Source organism: Lissotriton vulgaris, chromosome 11, assembly GCF_964263255.1.
Source record: "Lissotriton vulgaris chromosome 11, aLisVul1.2, whole genome shotgun sequence".
NCBI classification, from domain to species: Eukaryota; Metazoa; Chordata; class Amphibia; order Caudata; family Salamandridae; genus Lissotriton; species Lissotriton vulgaris.
In genome coordinates this window covers 1,062,565,859-1,062,580,640 of record NC_141699.1, presented here as the reverse complement: position 1 = coordinate 1,062,580,640, position 14,782 = coordinate 1,062,565,859, and the positions used below count along the sequence as shown (strand labels likewise).

Genomic DNA, 14,782 nt, shown 5'->3' with positions numbered 1-14,782 from the left:
GTAAGAATCTGTTTCAACTTCTTTTTTCTAGACCAAACCTCCCCCTGATTTTGGGGAATTATAGTCCCCAATTTGAAGTTCAGGCGATCTATAATCCTTGTTTAGTTAGGAATAGATTTAAATTCAAAATTTACGGGAGTGGATATCTACCTAGTGGTAAGTCCTGGGAAAAAAACTTTTCATGCCCCACTTCTGATTCAGTGATGTTTAGGGAGTCTCCAGACAATCTTGGAGATTCAGGAAGGGGGCATACTATTGGGCCGGTATCCAGCCTGGTGGCAACTCCCGAGCTGATATTGGGCAGGTGAGACGCGCGGCTCAGGAGAAAGTTGGACTGGTCGAATGCTTGCTGGTCACAGCGCGCACCCTAAAAACATACCTCACGGCAGCTGTGCGCTCACTCTCCTACCTGTGGTAGGGCTGATAGGGAGTCCTTGTAAAATCCTACTAACCAGAATGGCTATATATTGGGCAATAGATAGAACAACTAATAGACGTGTTTACAAGCCCAGATATATGAAGTTGTTAATGTGGAAGAGTGAGAGAGAGTGGTGTGCCTGGTTCTGTTCTCTTCCTGGAGATATATGTATAGTGGTTTAGGAATAATGAATTGTGTATTTTGAATGTTTTTTGATATCAATATGTAATTTGTGATACGAAAGAAATCTTTTTAAAAATTATGAAATGAGAAAATAATAAATGAAAAAATTATCTTAAGAATAAAAACAATGAAAAAGTAAAATACATGTGTTGTGTTGATATGATTATGCCTATATAATTGGAGTGTATACCCTGAAAAATTAAGAGGTCACAAGGGAGTTTTTGCTGTTGTGATTGCCTTGTTTTCCCCTCTTCTCCCTGACCTAAAAGAAACTGACCTAGACGGGGTCCCGTAAATTCTTACTTGGGGCTGATAGGGAGAAACTTTAACATTCTGCATGTTGTTCACCCTCTTTCTCCCAAAATCTTTTGCTGAGGATTTCTGTGACATTACTCTACCCAATGTAAGATGGCTGCCATCTCTTTGATTAGCACTGGGTGTTCTCAATCCAAGATGTGTAATGCATAATAGGAGCACTCTGCTTGTATTGTTAAAATATGTCTAATAAGGTTTCAGCATTACCAGTGTAAATTATGCTACTGATAATTATTCCACTAACTACTGGAAAATGTTATACTGCATTGTGAGTTGCACTTTATCAGAGGAATGATATGTTGCTTGTGAAAAGATGTACAGCAAAACATAATAAAATCCTCATCTTCCTTTAAACATAATTGGTAAGATGTATTCTCCAAATCAGCCAATCCTGGGGGCTGCTGTTTTAGACCCTCTCTCGGAAAAAAAGATCAGAAAAATCTATATATGTTGCCCATTTAATTTTGTACTTTGTGGTTTCAGACTTTTCACACAAATGTAACTACAATGTTCCTGTTGGTGAAGCAAGTCCTTCCTCACATGCAGAAGATTGGGTAAGACTCACAAGAGCTTAGGAATATAGCAATAAAGGGCCAAATATTGTAGGTGTTTGGCACAAACAGGGTGAATATCAAGTCCAGCATATTACAAATACCATTAGCTATAATGCACTTTTATGAGAGGTTCTCTGTTATTTTTGTGATGGCATATTTCTTCTGCCAAACCCCAGACAGGCCCAACATCTCATAATGTGGTGTCAGATTATTGTTGCTCAGTGGTGGAGGTTTTTTTTTTGCTGTCATGTTATAGAGGATTTCAGACTAAATTTTAATTTTAACTAATAAGTTCCTAGAGGAAGGGTACAATATTATGCAGAACACTTTCTGTCACATTTCCCCAGGTCATCTTTCCTTGGATAAACTACTGATTATCCCAGAGGGCCACAGGGTTTTAGGAGAAGTAAATCTACATACAAAGACTGTGAATTTCCAAACACTCTAGTCAAGTAACAGCCTTCATCTGGAGCAACCACCTACTTTCCCTGAACAAAGAGGAACTCAACCCACTCTTCATTCTTTCAGGTGTTTAACAAACACAAATCAATAATCCCTACCAGACCAGAGACCCTAATTGTCTAATGATTATACCGTCTGAGAGGGAAAGGCGTGCACTTACTGTGGCACAAAGACCAGCATCCATCCCTGCATAACAAAGCACTCTAATTAGAGCTGCGTCAGTGCTAAAATAACTTGCACTTGAGGGGGTGCTTATTTCAATGAGATTATGCACCATCCACCACAGTAATAAAACCACACCACATTCTCAGTAAATATATATGTTGGATGCTTTTGTTAACCTGCATACAGCAATAGGCGGCGAACACAAGCCAAATACAAGCAAGTGCCTTTAACAACGACGAATATTTATAGGGCGGTGGTGCAGGATGAGAATGTGCATTAAAACATGAACCAGTTGCATGATTTAGGATGCTGCTACTGCAACACTCATTTGCTCGATGCAAATGTGAATAAAATTTCATCGTCACACAAAGGGCATCTGTTGATTTTCCTGCGTAGGCTGGCATGAAGGGGAGAGTCGGCTCCTGTATATTCTTTCGAGCTGCGCTTGAGAACCACAGGCATCCAGGCCCTGTCTGCGAATGTTTAATATATATATCCCCCCCTCTTTATCTAGCTGTCATTTTCGTTCGACAAGGAGGGAGATGTAGTGACCTGGGTCAGAGGGAACCAGGATCCTGCATGCGAATGTTGGGGGATGACAGGAACCGGACACCACTTCCGGTCAGGGAGTGGGGAGGGCATTCCTGGAAAGTGAGGGCACAGGCAAGGGTGTGCATGTGGGCAGCAACGCAAACTAAGAGATTAAAGTAACGTCAGAAACTAACCTGTCTCAGCCTGGCTTTGTGGGAGAAGAACACGACAGGGAGGTTCACAAAAGGTTTAGTACATAATATCTGACGAAACTCCGGCACAGTTGACTGTACACATGGAAAAATGCTACGTTAACGCCATTTTTACATCATGGGGAAATTAGGCAATAATTCCAATGGATCCACTTGTACACTATGAGCTTTCTCCCTTTATTTGTTGTTGTACGAGTGAAATGTCCAGCTAACTATAACACCACTGAAACCTATGTTTTTTTCAGTGATTACATATATAGTTGTAAATTAAATCTGGTGCTCTGGCATGTAATTTCAGAGCACTAGCATAGTTCCCATCCCCTAGGTTAAATTTGATAACTTTAACAAGAGTTTAAAAAGACAGCTCACAAAATACAAGTACCTTAAATCCGTCTTACTTTGATGAATTGATATATATATATTTGCTTTCATTGGGAGTTGAAAATAAAATGAACAGGAAAGTTTCATCATTGCACACACCAGGGACCATACATGAGTGGGGCACTTTGAAGGGGCATCTGATTATGTTGATGTGAGCTGCCATGGACGTCAGGAGGATGACCTCCGCCCTCTGTGAGTCAGTGAGGTCACAAAGGGCCCGCATTAACACTGATTAAAATGATACTTTCCTAATCCCTGTCAATGAATTGAGCAGGGTGTTCGGAAATTTGCGACACATGCCATTCTGCATATTTACGTGCACATGCTGGTCTCTGGCCAGTGCTTAATTTCCTCGTAGCAAAATTATTTTCAAATTCTGCCCCTCGATAAAAATCGGCGCGGCGAGTTTTACTGCACTTTGGCCTTTTCTTCAACATATGATATTGGCCTAATTAAGCAATATTAAGGCTTTCATTTATTTCACTTGCCGAGGATGGTAAGGGAAGGGATACACGATATTGGATGTGTTATTCTGCAATGTTTTGCCTTTTTCCCCCGGTTTACTGGGTCCCTGTTGTTCCCGGCCTATAATTTGCAAAACATATTGCTTCAATACTTGCAGCGAGAGGAGCATCCCAGCTGCGGGAGGCAGAGGACAGCGGTCTCCGATATTGCCATAATAATCTGCCTAGGGTCCCCAGGGCCCTCTGGTGTATACTGTTCTCTATATTGCCGGCCCCAGCTGGAGAACATTCTTGTGACACGCATGCCAACCTTTGCCTGCAGGCAAAAAGGGGAGAAAAATAATCATGGGAATAAAAAAGCTTGTCAACGGAGCTCGGATGCGGTCCCCTTGCTTTTGCAGAGGGAGCTAGTCATTGTGCTGACAAATTGGAGGCAGATTTATGAAAAGGCTGCAGCTGCCGAGTGCTTAAGTAGCGAAAATATGAGGTGGCATGCTAATCTGGGGGATTCACGAATGGATATACGTCGAGACTTGGGATACGACGGGATTGACACTGGAACGACAGGGAAACATGGCCATACTCTTTGCATGATACACGTCACTCGAGTAACACGGCCCAGTGTGTGCGCATCTCCACGGAAACCCTTTTTTTTTTTTTACATAAACAATAAAACACTTCTCAAAATCTTATCAAGTGAGGAGACACGCCACTAATAATGCGTCTGAGATGGAGATAAAGTAGTATTAAACATTCGCCTGCAGCTTGTAATCAGATTTGGGCAGACACAGACATTGTGTTTCTATTCATTACAAATCGATTTTACAGACAAAACCAGTTGACAATTTCACCCGGTCTCCCCCTCGGCATGGGAGACCGGACGGGCACATGAAGGCTTCCCCCAGGCAGGGGGAAGCGGAAACCACGTCCTCCCGGCCCCTCCCACAACCAGGCAGTGGCCATCTTGAGGCGGCTTGGGCCGCAGCGGTGATCTCCGGGGCAAAACGAGGGGTGGGCACCCTCGAGATTAAAATAAAGAGATTAAAATAAAATAGAGAAGCCCCCCAAGGCCCCCCGCCCCCCACATTTTTTTCCCGAAAAATCGCGGGGTGCGCGCACGGTGCGCTCTTACAGATATATAATTTTTTTCTCTTTTAATTTACTCGGGAACCACTGGAGGGATTTACATTATTTAACCAAAAGCGTGATCTGCGTACCAGACTCTACCATTTTGACAAGTTTGGTGTAATTCCGTTCAGCGGTTCAAGCTGTAGCTGTGTCTAAAGGTCCTATGGAAATTAACATGGGGAAAACACGTTTTGGGACCCCCTTTTTTCTCAGCCCCCACTTGACTAATCCCCCCATAACTTTCAGGGAAGGAGAGAAGCGGAGCGGGCCATCTTCTTTGAGAAATTCCCAATAGAATGTTGCGGCTTTCCTATGGAAACTAGGTCCTAACTATATATACCTACTGGCTACCGCCAGTAGGTAATATATATATATATATATATATATATATATAGATATTCACTGAAAAAACCATAGGTTTCACACCAGTTATGGTTAGCTGGAAATTTTACTGACCATGTCATGAGTGATGTAATATGTGACATCATCAGCAGTGCATTGCACGCGCAAGTTATAGTGAGTCCAACTAACTATAACGTGGGAATTTCAATGGTTTTATGTCAGTAAAATTTCCAGCTAACTATAACTGGTGTGAAACCTATGGTTTTTTCAGTGAATTTAATAGGTTTTTTAAATGCTAATTCCTAACTATAACTGGTGTGAAACCTATGGTTTTTTCAGTGAATTTCAATGGTTTTTTAATAGCAAATCTCTATAGGTATGAAAAGTAATATTATTTATAACAAATTTTATATTGTATAATTATGTAATAATATTTTTTATATATATATATATATTTTTTTTTTGCCCCAGAGTGCTCCCGGGGCGCTCCCTGGTACGCGCCCCGGTCAGCTCAATTTTGCCGTGCGCCCAGGGGCGCGTCCCTTTAGCGCTATTGCTGCGAACGAAAACAACATTGTGACGTTTCGCACAGTCGCGTGATGCGTCATATGACGAACTGCGTAAGCGCACCCGGAAGCACGAGATCGCATACGATCGTGCAACGTCTCGACGCGCTTACGCTACGCGCCCCAGGGAGCGCCCCGGGGCGCGTAGCGTAAGCGCATCGGGTCATGTGACCTAAAAATAACACTTTTTATTGGTCCAGAACAGTTTTGTTTTCCAAATGATGAAAGCCCCCACTTTTTTTCCTTATTCTGACTTTGTCATTTGACTAAGAAAGACCTTTTTGGAGTTCTATCTCTACTCTTTACTAGTTTGAAATGGCTACATTAGCAGCAACAGCTGGAGGATCTGCCCCACCACCACCACCACCACCATCTAAAAGACCACCAGAAGATTACATTGGTGGTCAAGAGGCTGAGGAGGAGAATGATGAAGAGGAGGAACAGAGAAGGGAATTCCTGCCTGAAAATAAACATCCCTACCAACCAAAACAGCACTTTATTTGGGAGTTCTACAACATCCCAAGGGGTTTTAAAAAAGTCAACTCTGCAAAGGTGACTTGTTTAATTTGTGGTGCTGAGTTGTCCGGGGGGAACCCTAACAAAAAGTATTCCATCGGGAATCATACAATGATTCGCCACATGATGCGTTTGCATCCAAACAATTATTCTAATGCAGAGTTAAGAGACCTCTGCAGTAAGCTACCCCCATCAACGTCTAGACCCTCAACATCAAAACAACCTACTCCATCGGGTCCGGGGGCAAGAGACACATTGGCTACTATTCAACCTTTTTTTGCAGATTACAAAATCGTGTGCAAATATTGTAACAAGACACTTTGCTATGGTGAGCAAAGTATCAAACTTATCATGGTTGCTGGTGATAACCATAAGTGTCCACGAAAACCCTAAATGTTCCTGATTTTTATTTTGCTCCAGTTGAGCCATTTACAATTCCCTGTTTTTTGTTTCTCCCCATAAAAAATACAAAAAAATATAAAAGTGTTCAGAAAAGCCAAAAAAGCAAAAAATGTTCAAAAAAACAATAAAAAAATATAAAACAACAAAAAGAAGAAAAAAACAGTTATTTTTAGAACTACCTCCAATTTATAAAAAAAATGCTACATTTTTTGAAAACTCTATCATTCTTTTTCCCTATGGTACGCTCCCCGGTACGCTCCCCGGTGCGCGTACCGGGCGGTCCCCCCGCGCAAATCGATTTTTTAAAATTTTTTATTTTGCCCCGCGGGGCCCTTTTATGGCCCCCACATCAAACCTAGGGGGTCAGGGGGGGTCTACTCTGCCCCTTATGGTCATTTCCCCCTTTGTTTTTGCCACCTCTTGTGTCTCGATTTTACCGAGACACATGATGGCAGCCGCTCCGGACTGTTTGGAATGTTTACAGACACCCGAGAGCCAATCAGCTTTCTGTGCGCAAGTCGCGAGGCGCGCCCGGGGTGCTCCCTGGGGCGCATACCGGGGCGAGCTTATAGATATATATTTTTTTTAACCTAAATTACTCAAAATCCACTGGAGCACATAGCTTGAGACATAGCAAAAGCACATCGGGCTACCAGTCCCTACAATTTTGCCAAGTTTGGTGAAAATCCCTTCAGCCGTTCGGGCTAAAAGTGAGGCCAACCGCCCTATTGAAATTAACATGGGGAAAACACGTTTTGGGACCCCCCTTTTATCTCGGCCCCCACTTGACGAATCCCCCCCACATTTTCAGGGAAGGAGCGGAGCGGGCCACGAACTTTGAGAAATTAGCGAAGATTCGTCCACCGGTGCCAAAGTTATTCCCAATAGAATGTTGCGGATTTCCTATGGAAAGTAGATCCTAACTATAACTACCTAATGGCGACCGCCAGTAGGTAATATATATATATATATATGTACATAGGTACATAGATGAGAAATTACAAATATTAAATCTGTACTGGTTTTATCTCCATTTTTAGATAATAATTTTACATGGCCAAGACTTCCATTAATAATTGCCGCTGAAGAGGTGAGGGTAGGGTTAATAAATAGTAAAGGGGGAAAAGCACTGGGCCCGGACGGTGTACCACTTGACTTGTATAAGGACCTGATGGACTAATGGGTCCCGATCCTGACAGCAATTTTTAACACTGCAGCCCTGGGAAACTTTCCTTCCACATGGGCACAACCACTTATTGTTCCACTTCACAAAAAGGGATCACGTTCAGAGGCATGTAATTATAGACCAATCTCCCTGCTTGACTCTCCATAAAAGTGATGAGCAGAGTCCTTCTAAAAAGACTGAAAACCTGGGCCGAAGAAAACGGGGCTCTAACACCAGTGCAATACGGGTTCCGGAAGGGTGTGGGAACAATCGAACAATGCGTAAATTTAGATCTTCTCATCAACAAATACACGGTAGCCAAAGAGGGCAACCTGTTCATTTGTTTTGCTGATTTGAGTAGCGCGTTCGACTTAGTAGATCATTCCCTCCTGTGGAAAGTGTTGCTTGAATCTGGGGCCCCGGAAGAGATAGTATTTTTCCTGGCCAGAGTATATGAGAGGTTGCCAAGCAGTGTAAGATATGGGCCTACAGGAGAATGAACACCTTTCTTTCCAGTTAAAAGAGGTATAAGGCAGGGCTGCATATTGGCCCCTCTTTTATTCTCCCTTTTTATTAATCAGATAGCTACAGTACTAAATAACATCTCAGCTGATGCCCCAATAATTAATGGTACAGTAGTGTCTGTTCTGCTATATGCAGATGATGCCGTTTTAATTTCCCGTACCCCTCTAGGCCTTCAGCGGCTTATTGATGAATTTGCAAATTTTATAAATGAAAGGAAACTTTTAATTAATAAATTAAAGACCTATACCATGGTCTGCGGGAAGTCAAAGATATCAAGGCCTTTTTTTCTTGATAGTTGTAAAATACAGGCCGTAAAAACTTTTTGTTACCTGGGTATCACCTTTGAGCAAGATGGCAAATGGGCAGGCAAACAAGAAAATATTAAATAAAAAATGATAAGGAATACAAATGGTATTTTCTGCTTTGCAAGTAAATTAGGGGACCGGAGGTTAAGAGACATGGTAACCATCTATAATGCTAGATGTGTCTCTTCAGCTCTGTACGGAGCAGGAATATGGGGCCACTACTCCACAGATGAGCTCCAAAAAAACGAAAATTGTTTCTTAAAATGGCTTTTGAGCACCCCAGTGTCGGCTTCAACTTACTTAATCCATCAAGAAACTGGCCTTAATTATATCTCGGATTAGCAGCCTTACGCCCACTGCTATTATGGCGCTCAATTTGGAATAAGAGTGAGACTGAGTTCACTCAGAGAATAATTAAAGACTGCCTCAAATTAGATTATTGTTCCCGCATCCCTTGGTTGAGTTATATTATTTATTGGTGTAGTATCTTGTTTGATTTTAACATTTTAAAGGAGTCAGACTACGCAATTCCTTTCACAAAGAAAGAAATCAAAGATTTGTTCTTATCATACAAAAGGGAAGAGCGATTAAAACTAATCAGGCTGAAAAAAACTTTTGTTTTTTATACACAACTCGAACTTAAAAATGGGTTCCAGGCTTATCTAACGGAGGTGTCACGACCTTCACATCGTTTTGTTTTGATACGCCTGAGGATGGGGACCTCGCATCATTTAGTTTCCTTTCCTGAGATAGGAGGAAGGTCTTCCTTGAAATGTCCCTGTGATAATATATCCAACCAGAGTTGTTGTCATTTTTTACTATTTTGTAAATTTTATTCCTCTTTTAGGAAATTTTACCTTAAGCCCATTTTTTAAAAATACAATGTACGTAAAACAGTGGATGCGATGAATTTATTATGTGCTCTTGAGAATACAGATATTTGCTTCCGGGTTTTTATTAAAATGTAGAGCAGCCAGGAAATCAATAGTATTATGTAATTAGTACTCCGGGATGAGTATATGACAATTTGCGCACACGTCACTTTAGTAAAAATCCTTGATAATATTTTACAAATGAACACTGTCTATGTAAAATGTTTTATGAAGTTTATATACATTGTTCTAGTTTTTTTCGAAATTCATATTTTCTTTTATTACTTGCCAAAAATGTTTCCCTTTAGTACTATTTATTTCTGGGATACAATTGAAATGTATGATTGGATAAATATGCCAACTGTAAATTAATAACAAATTTTGTATTTTATGATTCTGTGTAAATGTCCGTATACTTCTTTGTCGCTTTTATGGTTGTACCATACAAACCGAATAAAGCTTTCTGAAATGAAATGAAATCTATACTTCCATCTTTGCTTTTACCTTCAAATATTATGTCCCTCAATACTTTTTACACACTAACACACTCACATCTTGTCCTCAACACAGACATACACGCACACACACATACACACACAACATAACATACCTATTATTATGAGGAACGCCATTGACCATAATGAAGTGTTAGTATTCTAACTCCACACGTGCTTTGATAGTAGGGTAGGTTATAAAGTGAACTGAGTCAAACATACCGGTACTCCTAGGGGCTTATTTACAAGCCCTATGCACCAGAGGAATGTCATTTTATGTGCTATTCTGGTAGCCGACAGGGCTTAGCCATATCTACAAGGCTACATAAAGCCAACCTGTGTGTGTCTTTTCATGGCTTTGTAGCTATGGAGTGAGGTAACTCAGAGCAATTTGCTGTGTCGCCACTGCCACCCTCTGTTTCACCCATGCCACCCTCTGGTACATCAATGCCACCCTCTGGTTCATCACACTACGATGGGGAGGCTTTTGACACATTCCCAGATTCACAATGTTCGGTACATCTGGAGAATGTGTCAAAAGCCTACGATGAAGGGGAGGCACAATGAGTAGACATAACAATATTTCTCCTGTGTGTTTCCTCTTTCTATATGTGCTGGTTTCAGCAGCACAGATAGAAAGAAGAACTTGATTCATTGTTTTTGTGCAGGAAGTATGTTTAATTGATTAGTGACTAAGGAGGCAGAAGTGGAAATAAGAGAATGATTTATAAAAAAAAATCATATTGTGGTTTGAACTATATTGTATCTTCTCACAGTTTGCAGCCCCACAAAAAGATAGCATCGTTACCAATATTTTAACCTATATTTATTAGCTGCCAAGGTTTCAGAATGCTTATATGTGACATTTTCATAATTTCAGTGTAATTATGAGTGACATTCAATGACTATGAGTGACACTTTCAGCAAACAGTATAATGTATAATTTATAATGTCACTAACACTTAGTAGTAGAATGGCAAAGCCTACAGCCTAGGTCGGACACATGTTGCCAGGTGGGGCTTGAGAGGAACAATAAATTAAACAGAGAGTCCCTGTCTTAGCCAGCCTGTGAGGCAGAGTCTGTCCAGGCTCTCAGCCACGTGGGACCAGGGGCCGACTACAGGATGCAAGAGGGGCCCAGCTGGGATCTTCTCTCTGCACAGTTCTCAAATTAGGCCCCTCTTTTACTGCAGTTTAGAATTACCTATTTTTTGGCATGTATTTAGAAGCTTTATTTTGCAGCTCATAATCCACATCTGTGTGACACTATGGTTTGAGCAGGGGGTGTTTTTTAGTTAGGTGATGTGTATTTTTGTGTTTTTGTCTTCAATTCTCTGAAGTTCCTTTGGCTTGCTGTAATAGTTTGATATTTCCACATCATTAATATATTGAGAATCTTATACCTCCCATTGTACACTAGAGCCACCTCGTGTCATTTGAAAAACAGCTCTCAAGCTCAGCTTTAATGCTGTCTGTCCCAGCAAAGCAAGTAACTGTAATTATCGCACTTCAGGACATGGTTCTTTTGTGTGACAATCTCAGGCAGTGTAATAATGCCGGAAAATTACAGGAAATGCATTATTCTAATGCAAGGTACGTGGAACTTGTTATGTTCTGATACTGAGGCCCTGTTTATGAGTAGGTCTGTGTTTTCTGACCCTTGTGTAAATCCCTGTTAGGGTGAAAATTCTGAATGTTCTGCTAGGTAATACACCAGGGTCATGAAATAGCTCATGCTTCATTAAATTGCCAGAATGTAAATGGCACAAAGTGTACAGTCTTTACTGTGAAATGTGGATTTTAGTGCAGTAAGGGCCGAAATATGCATGTTCTTCCCCAAACACCCAGAATATTTGATAATTATTGAATCTGATAAATTCTGAACACCTCAGTGTGGGATTTTTCCTAAATATTGTTTATGTTATTTTTCCCTCTGAGAACTGGTATGAGCACTCTCAATGTACTTGTACTTCTTGTGATTACTCTATGCCCCTATGGCTAAATCCTCCCAGCCATACAGGGTCGGTAAATGTATAAATAACCCCGCTAACTCTATAACTGGAAAAAAGTGAGGTATAGTGGTTTACTGACAACTGCTCGCTCCCTTATTAAACTCAGGGCCTCATTAGGATGGCGGACGGACCTGCGTCCGTCCACCACCCCCGAGGTGCAGCGGCGGTACCTCCGGTGCAATTAGGATGTGACCGCCCCCTGGCGGTCACATCCTGGATCTTTAACCTTGCAGCAGGTGCTGCTTGAAGCAGCACCCGCCGCAAGGTTAAAAAAGCATGTGTTAAATTTACATGCACACAGCGGCAGGCACCACGCGGTGCCTGCCGCTTTGTGCATGTAAATGTAGGCGGGTACCATAGGTACCCCCCATGTGCACCACCCAACCCCCTTCACCCTGGGGGCCCACAACAGGCCCCCAAAGCAAAGACCGTATGCCTTTTCATGGCGGCAATGCAAGATAAGTATCAAGGAATACAAGCTCGCATTAATGGAAGAACAGTCCAAATGTTGCACTTATAAAATAGATAATTCATCCTCCACTAAATAATTATTCAGGATTGTGCAATTGCTTTCAATTGCCTCTCAAACCATAGCAGAGTTTTCACAAGCCTTTTGTAACCAAGTCAATTCAATTCAATAATCTTTATTCTGATATAAAATATCAATGAAAGCACAGGTCAAAAATACCAACAACATACCATTTTTGTTAAAAACGCAATGTAAATAAAAAAGGAGATTATCTGATCACAAGGACTTCAATTATAAATATATGTTAAAAAGAATATTTTTGTGCAAAACAACAATATCATAGAAAAGGTTGAAAACGGGCAAATGGCAACATGATAATGTTGAGCACTTTCAGAGGTTCGAAAAAGAAATACCTCCAGATTACGAAAAAAATGCAATCGATTATGTACAATTAGCAGCATAATATAAAATACAGATACATTTGATCTTCTGCAGTAATTCCTGAGAAACAGGTAACAGCAGATCATGATAAAGTGCAGTTGATTGTAAACAATTTTAACAGCATAATATAAAGTGCAATTAAATTTGATATTTTAGGGTAGTCCAATCTACAATATCTCTCCATGTATGTGGAACATTATATATTTAAAACTAATGGCACATTTTAGCCACTTTACAGAGTTTGTCAGTGAAATGCTATGTTTGTGTTCTCATCTTTCTTTGAACCACATTGTATCAGCTGTTTTCCTTATTTTAGTTTATAAAATGAATACCACAGCTATGTGTACAGGAATATGTTCTTCTTTAAACCGTTTTGCTCATGTTTCGTAAGGATATAAGCAATGGACATTAAAACGGGTCCCTGTAGTTATGACCTTAACTTTTTAGGCAAAAACACTAACTGTAAATGCGTTAAGATACCCATGTTGTTCCTGATACATTTCTCATCCTTTACTTAATCTTGAAGTTCTTATAAGTGTTTGTTTTTTTACTGGATGTTGTTACTTTTTAATTTTTATTTGCATATTACTCTTCTTTCCCCTCCCTCGTAACCCGTTTGCCATATTCTGGTTCTTCAGCACCACAAATTCATACAAAGTGCAATAGCGCTATCCAAATATCACCACACCACTGCATACAAAAAAACACAAGCAAAAAACATTGTCATTTTAACACTAAGAGCTCTAACTTTCACAAATGTGAGATCGATTGCATTGCAAATGCAATAGCTCTCGCATTTCCGAAAGTTTGAGCAATTGGCACTGTAAATGACTCTGCCTTTTATTCATCTGTTTAGAAAACCAACACATAAAAAAGGCATTGTCATTTATAACGTCAATAGCCTAAACTCTCATAAATGCGAGACCTATTGCATTGCAAATGCTTGTTACTTATTCCCTCTTGGCCCAAAGGATTCAAAAAGACATGCTCCAGGTTCATGCTGCTTAGGCTTTTTCTAACAGTGGAAAGACAGGGTATGCTTCCTCCCTTGTCACAATTGGGGCAGTCAACTATCATTTCCCTTGTCAAGGTAGCTGCCGGATTTTGCCACACTTTTAGCCAAAATATGGCTGGGTGAGATCTATATAAGAATCTGTTTTCCTCTCTCTGGATTCCACTACAGTTTATAAAACCCCAAACATCTGCACCATATGTGTCGGTGGGGATACACTGTGTTTTATAGATTTTAGTTATTGATAAAACTACCTCTGCACGTTTTGGTTGAGGGAGACTCAAAATCGAGTTTGTCACTTTCATAAATTTACCTCTGCTATGGGCAGCATGGGCCGCCCAGGATCCAGTATCTGAAAATACTAATCCCAAATATGGGAAAGTGCGTGCGCATACTAAGGGCCCCATTAGGATGACGGGCGGGCTTTGCCCGCCTTCCATCCTGTCGGAAATCGGGACCGCCCGCCCTAAGGGCGTGGGTCCCGCACACACCATTAGGATGTGCCCGCCACAGTGGCGGGCACATCCTGTATTTATAGTATTGTGGCGGGCGGAGCTCTCCGCCCGCCATCCTAATGGAGCCCTAAATGTTCAGAACCTGAAGGTATTGAATGAATACGATTTTTTGGTCCACATGTCATTATAAAAGATTTCTTAAAATGAGTGCATAGGTCTAGATCTGCCATAAAAACAACAAATTCCCTTACTAAAGTGCGTAGTGCATTCAGGGTGCGGCCCATTAGGACCGCATTGTCCGCATATAGTAAAGCGGGGAGTGCATTTTCATTAATTATGGGTACGTCCTTGGTAAGTTCTGACAGTACATTATGTAATTCATTTATGTAAAGA

At 40.9% G+C, this 14,782-nt stretch overlaps 1 protein-coding gene across 1 annotated transcript in view; it reads left to right on the top strand.

The window, feature by feature from the left end:
- LOC147684073 (dehydrogenase/reductase SDR family member 4-like) overlaps positions 1-14,782 on the top strand; it is a 155,743-nt gene that overhangs the window by 91,149 nt on the left and 49,812 nt on the right. The window contains exon 5 of the mRNA XM_086944943.1: positions 1,400-1,470. Coding sequence (XP_086801069.1) covers positions 1,400-1,470 — 71 coding nt within the window. The remainder of the gene's footprint in view (positions 1-1,399; positions 1,471-14,782) is intronic.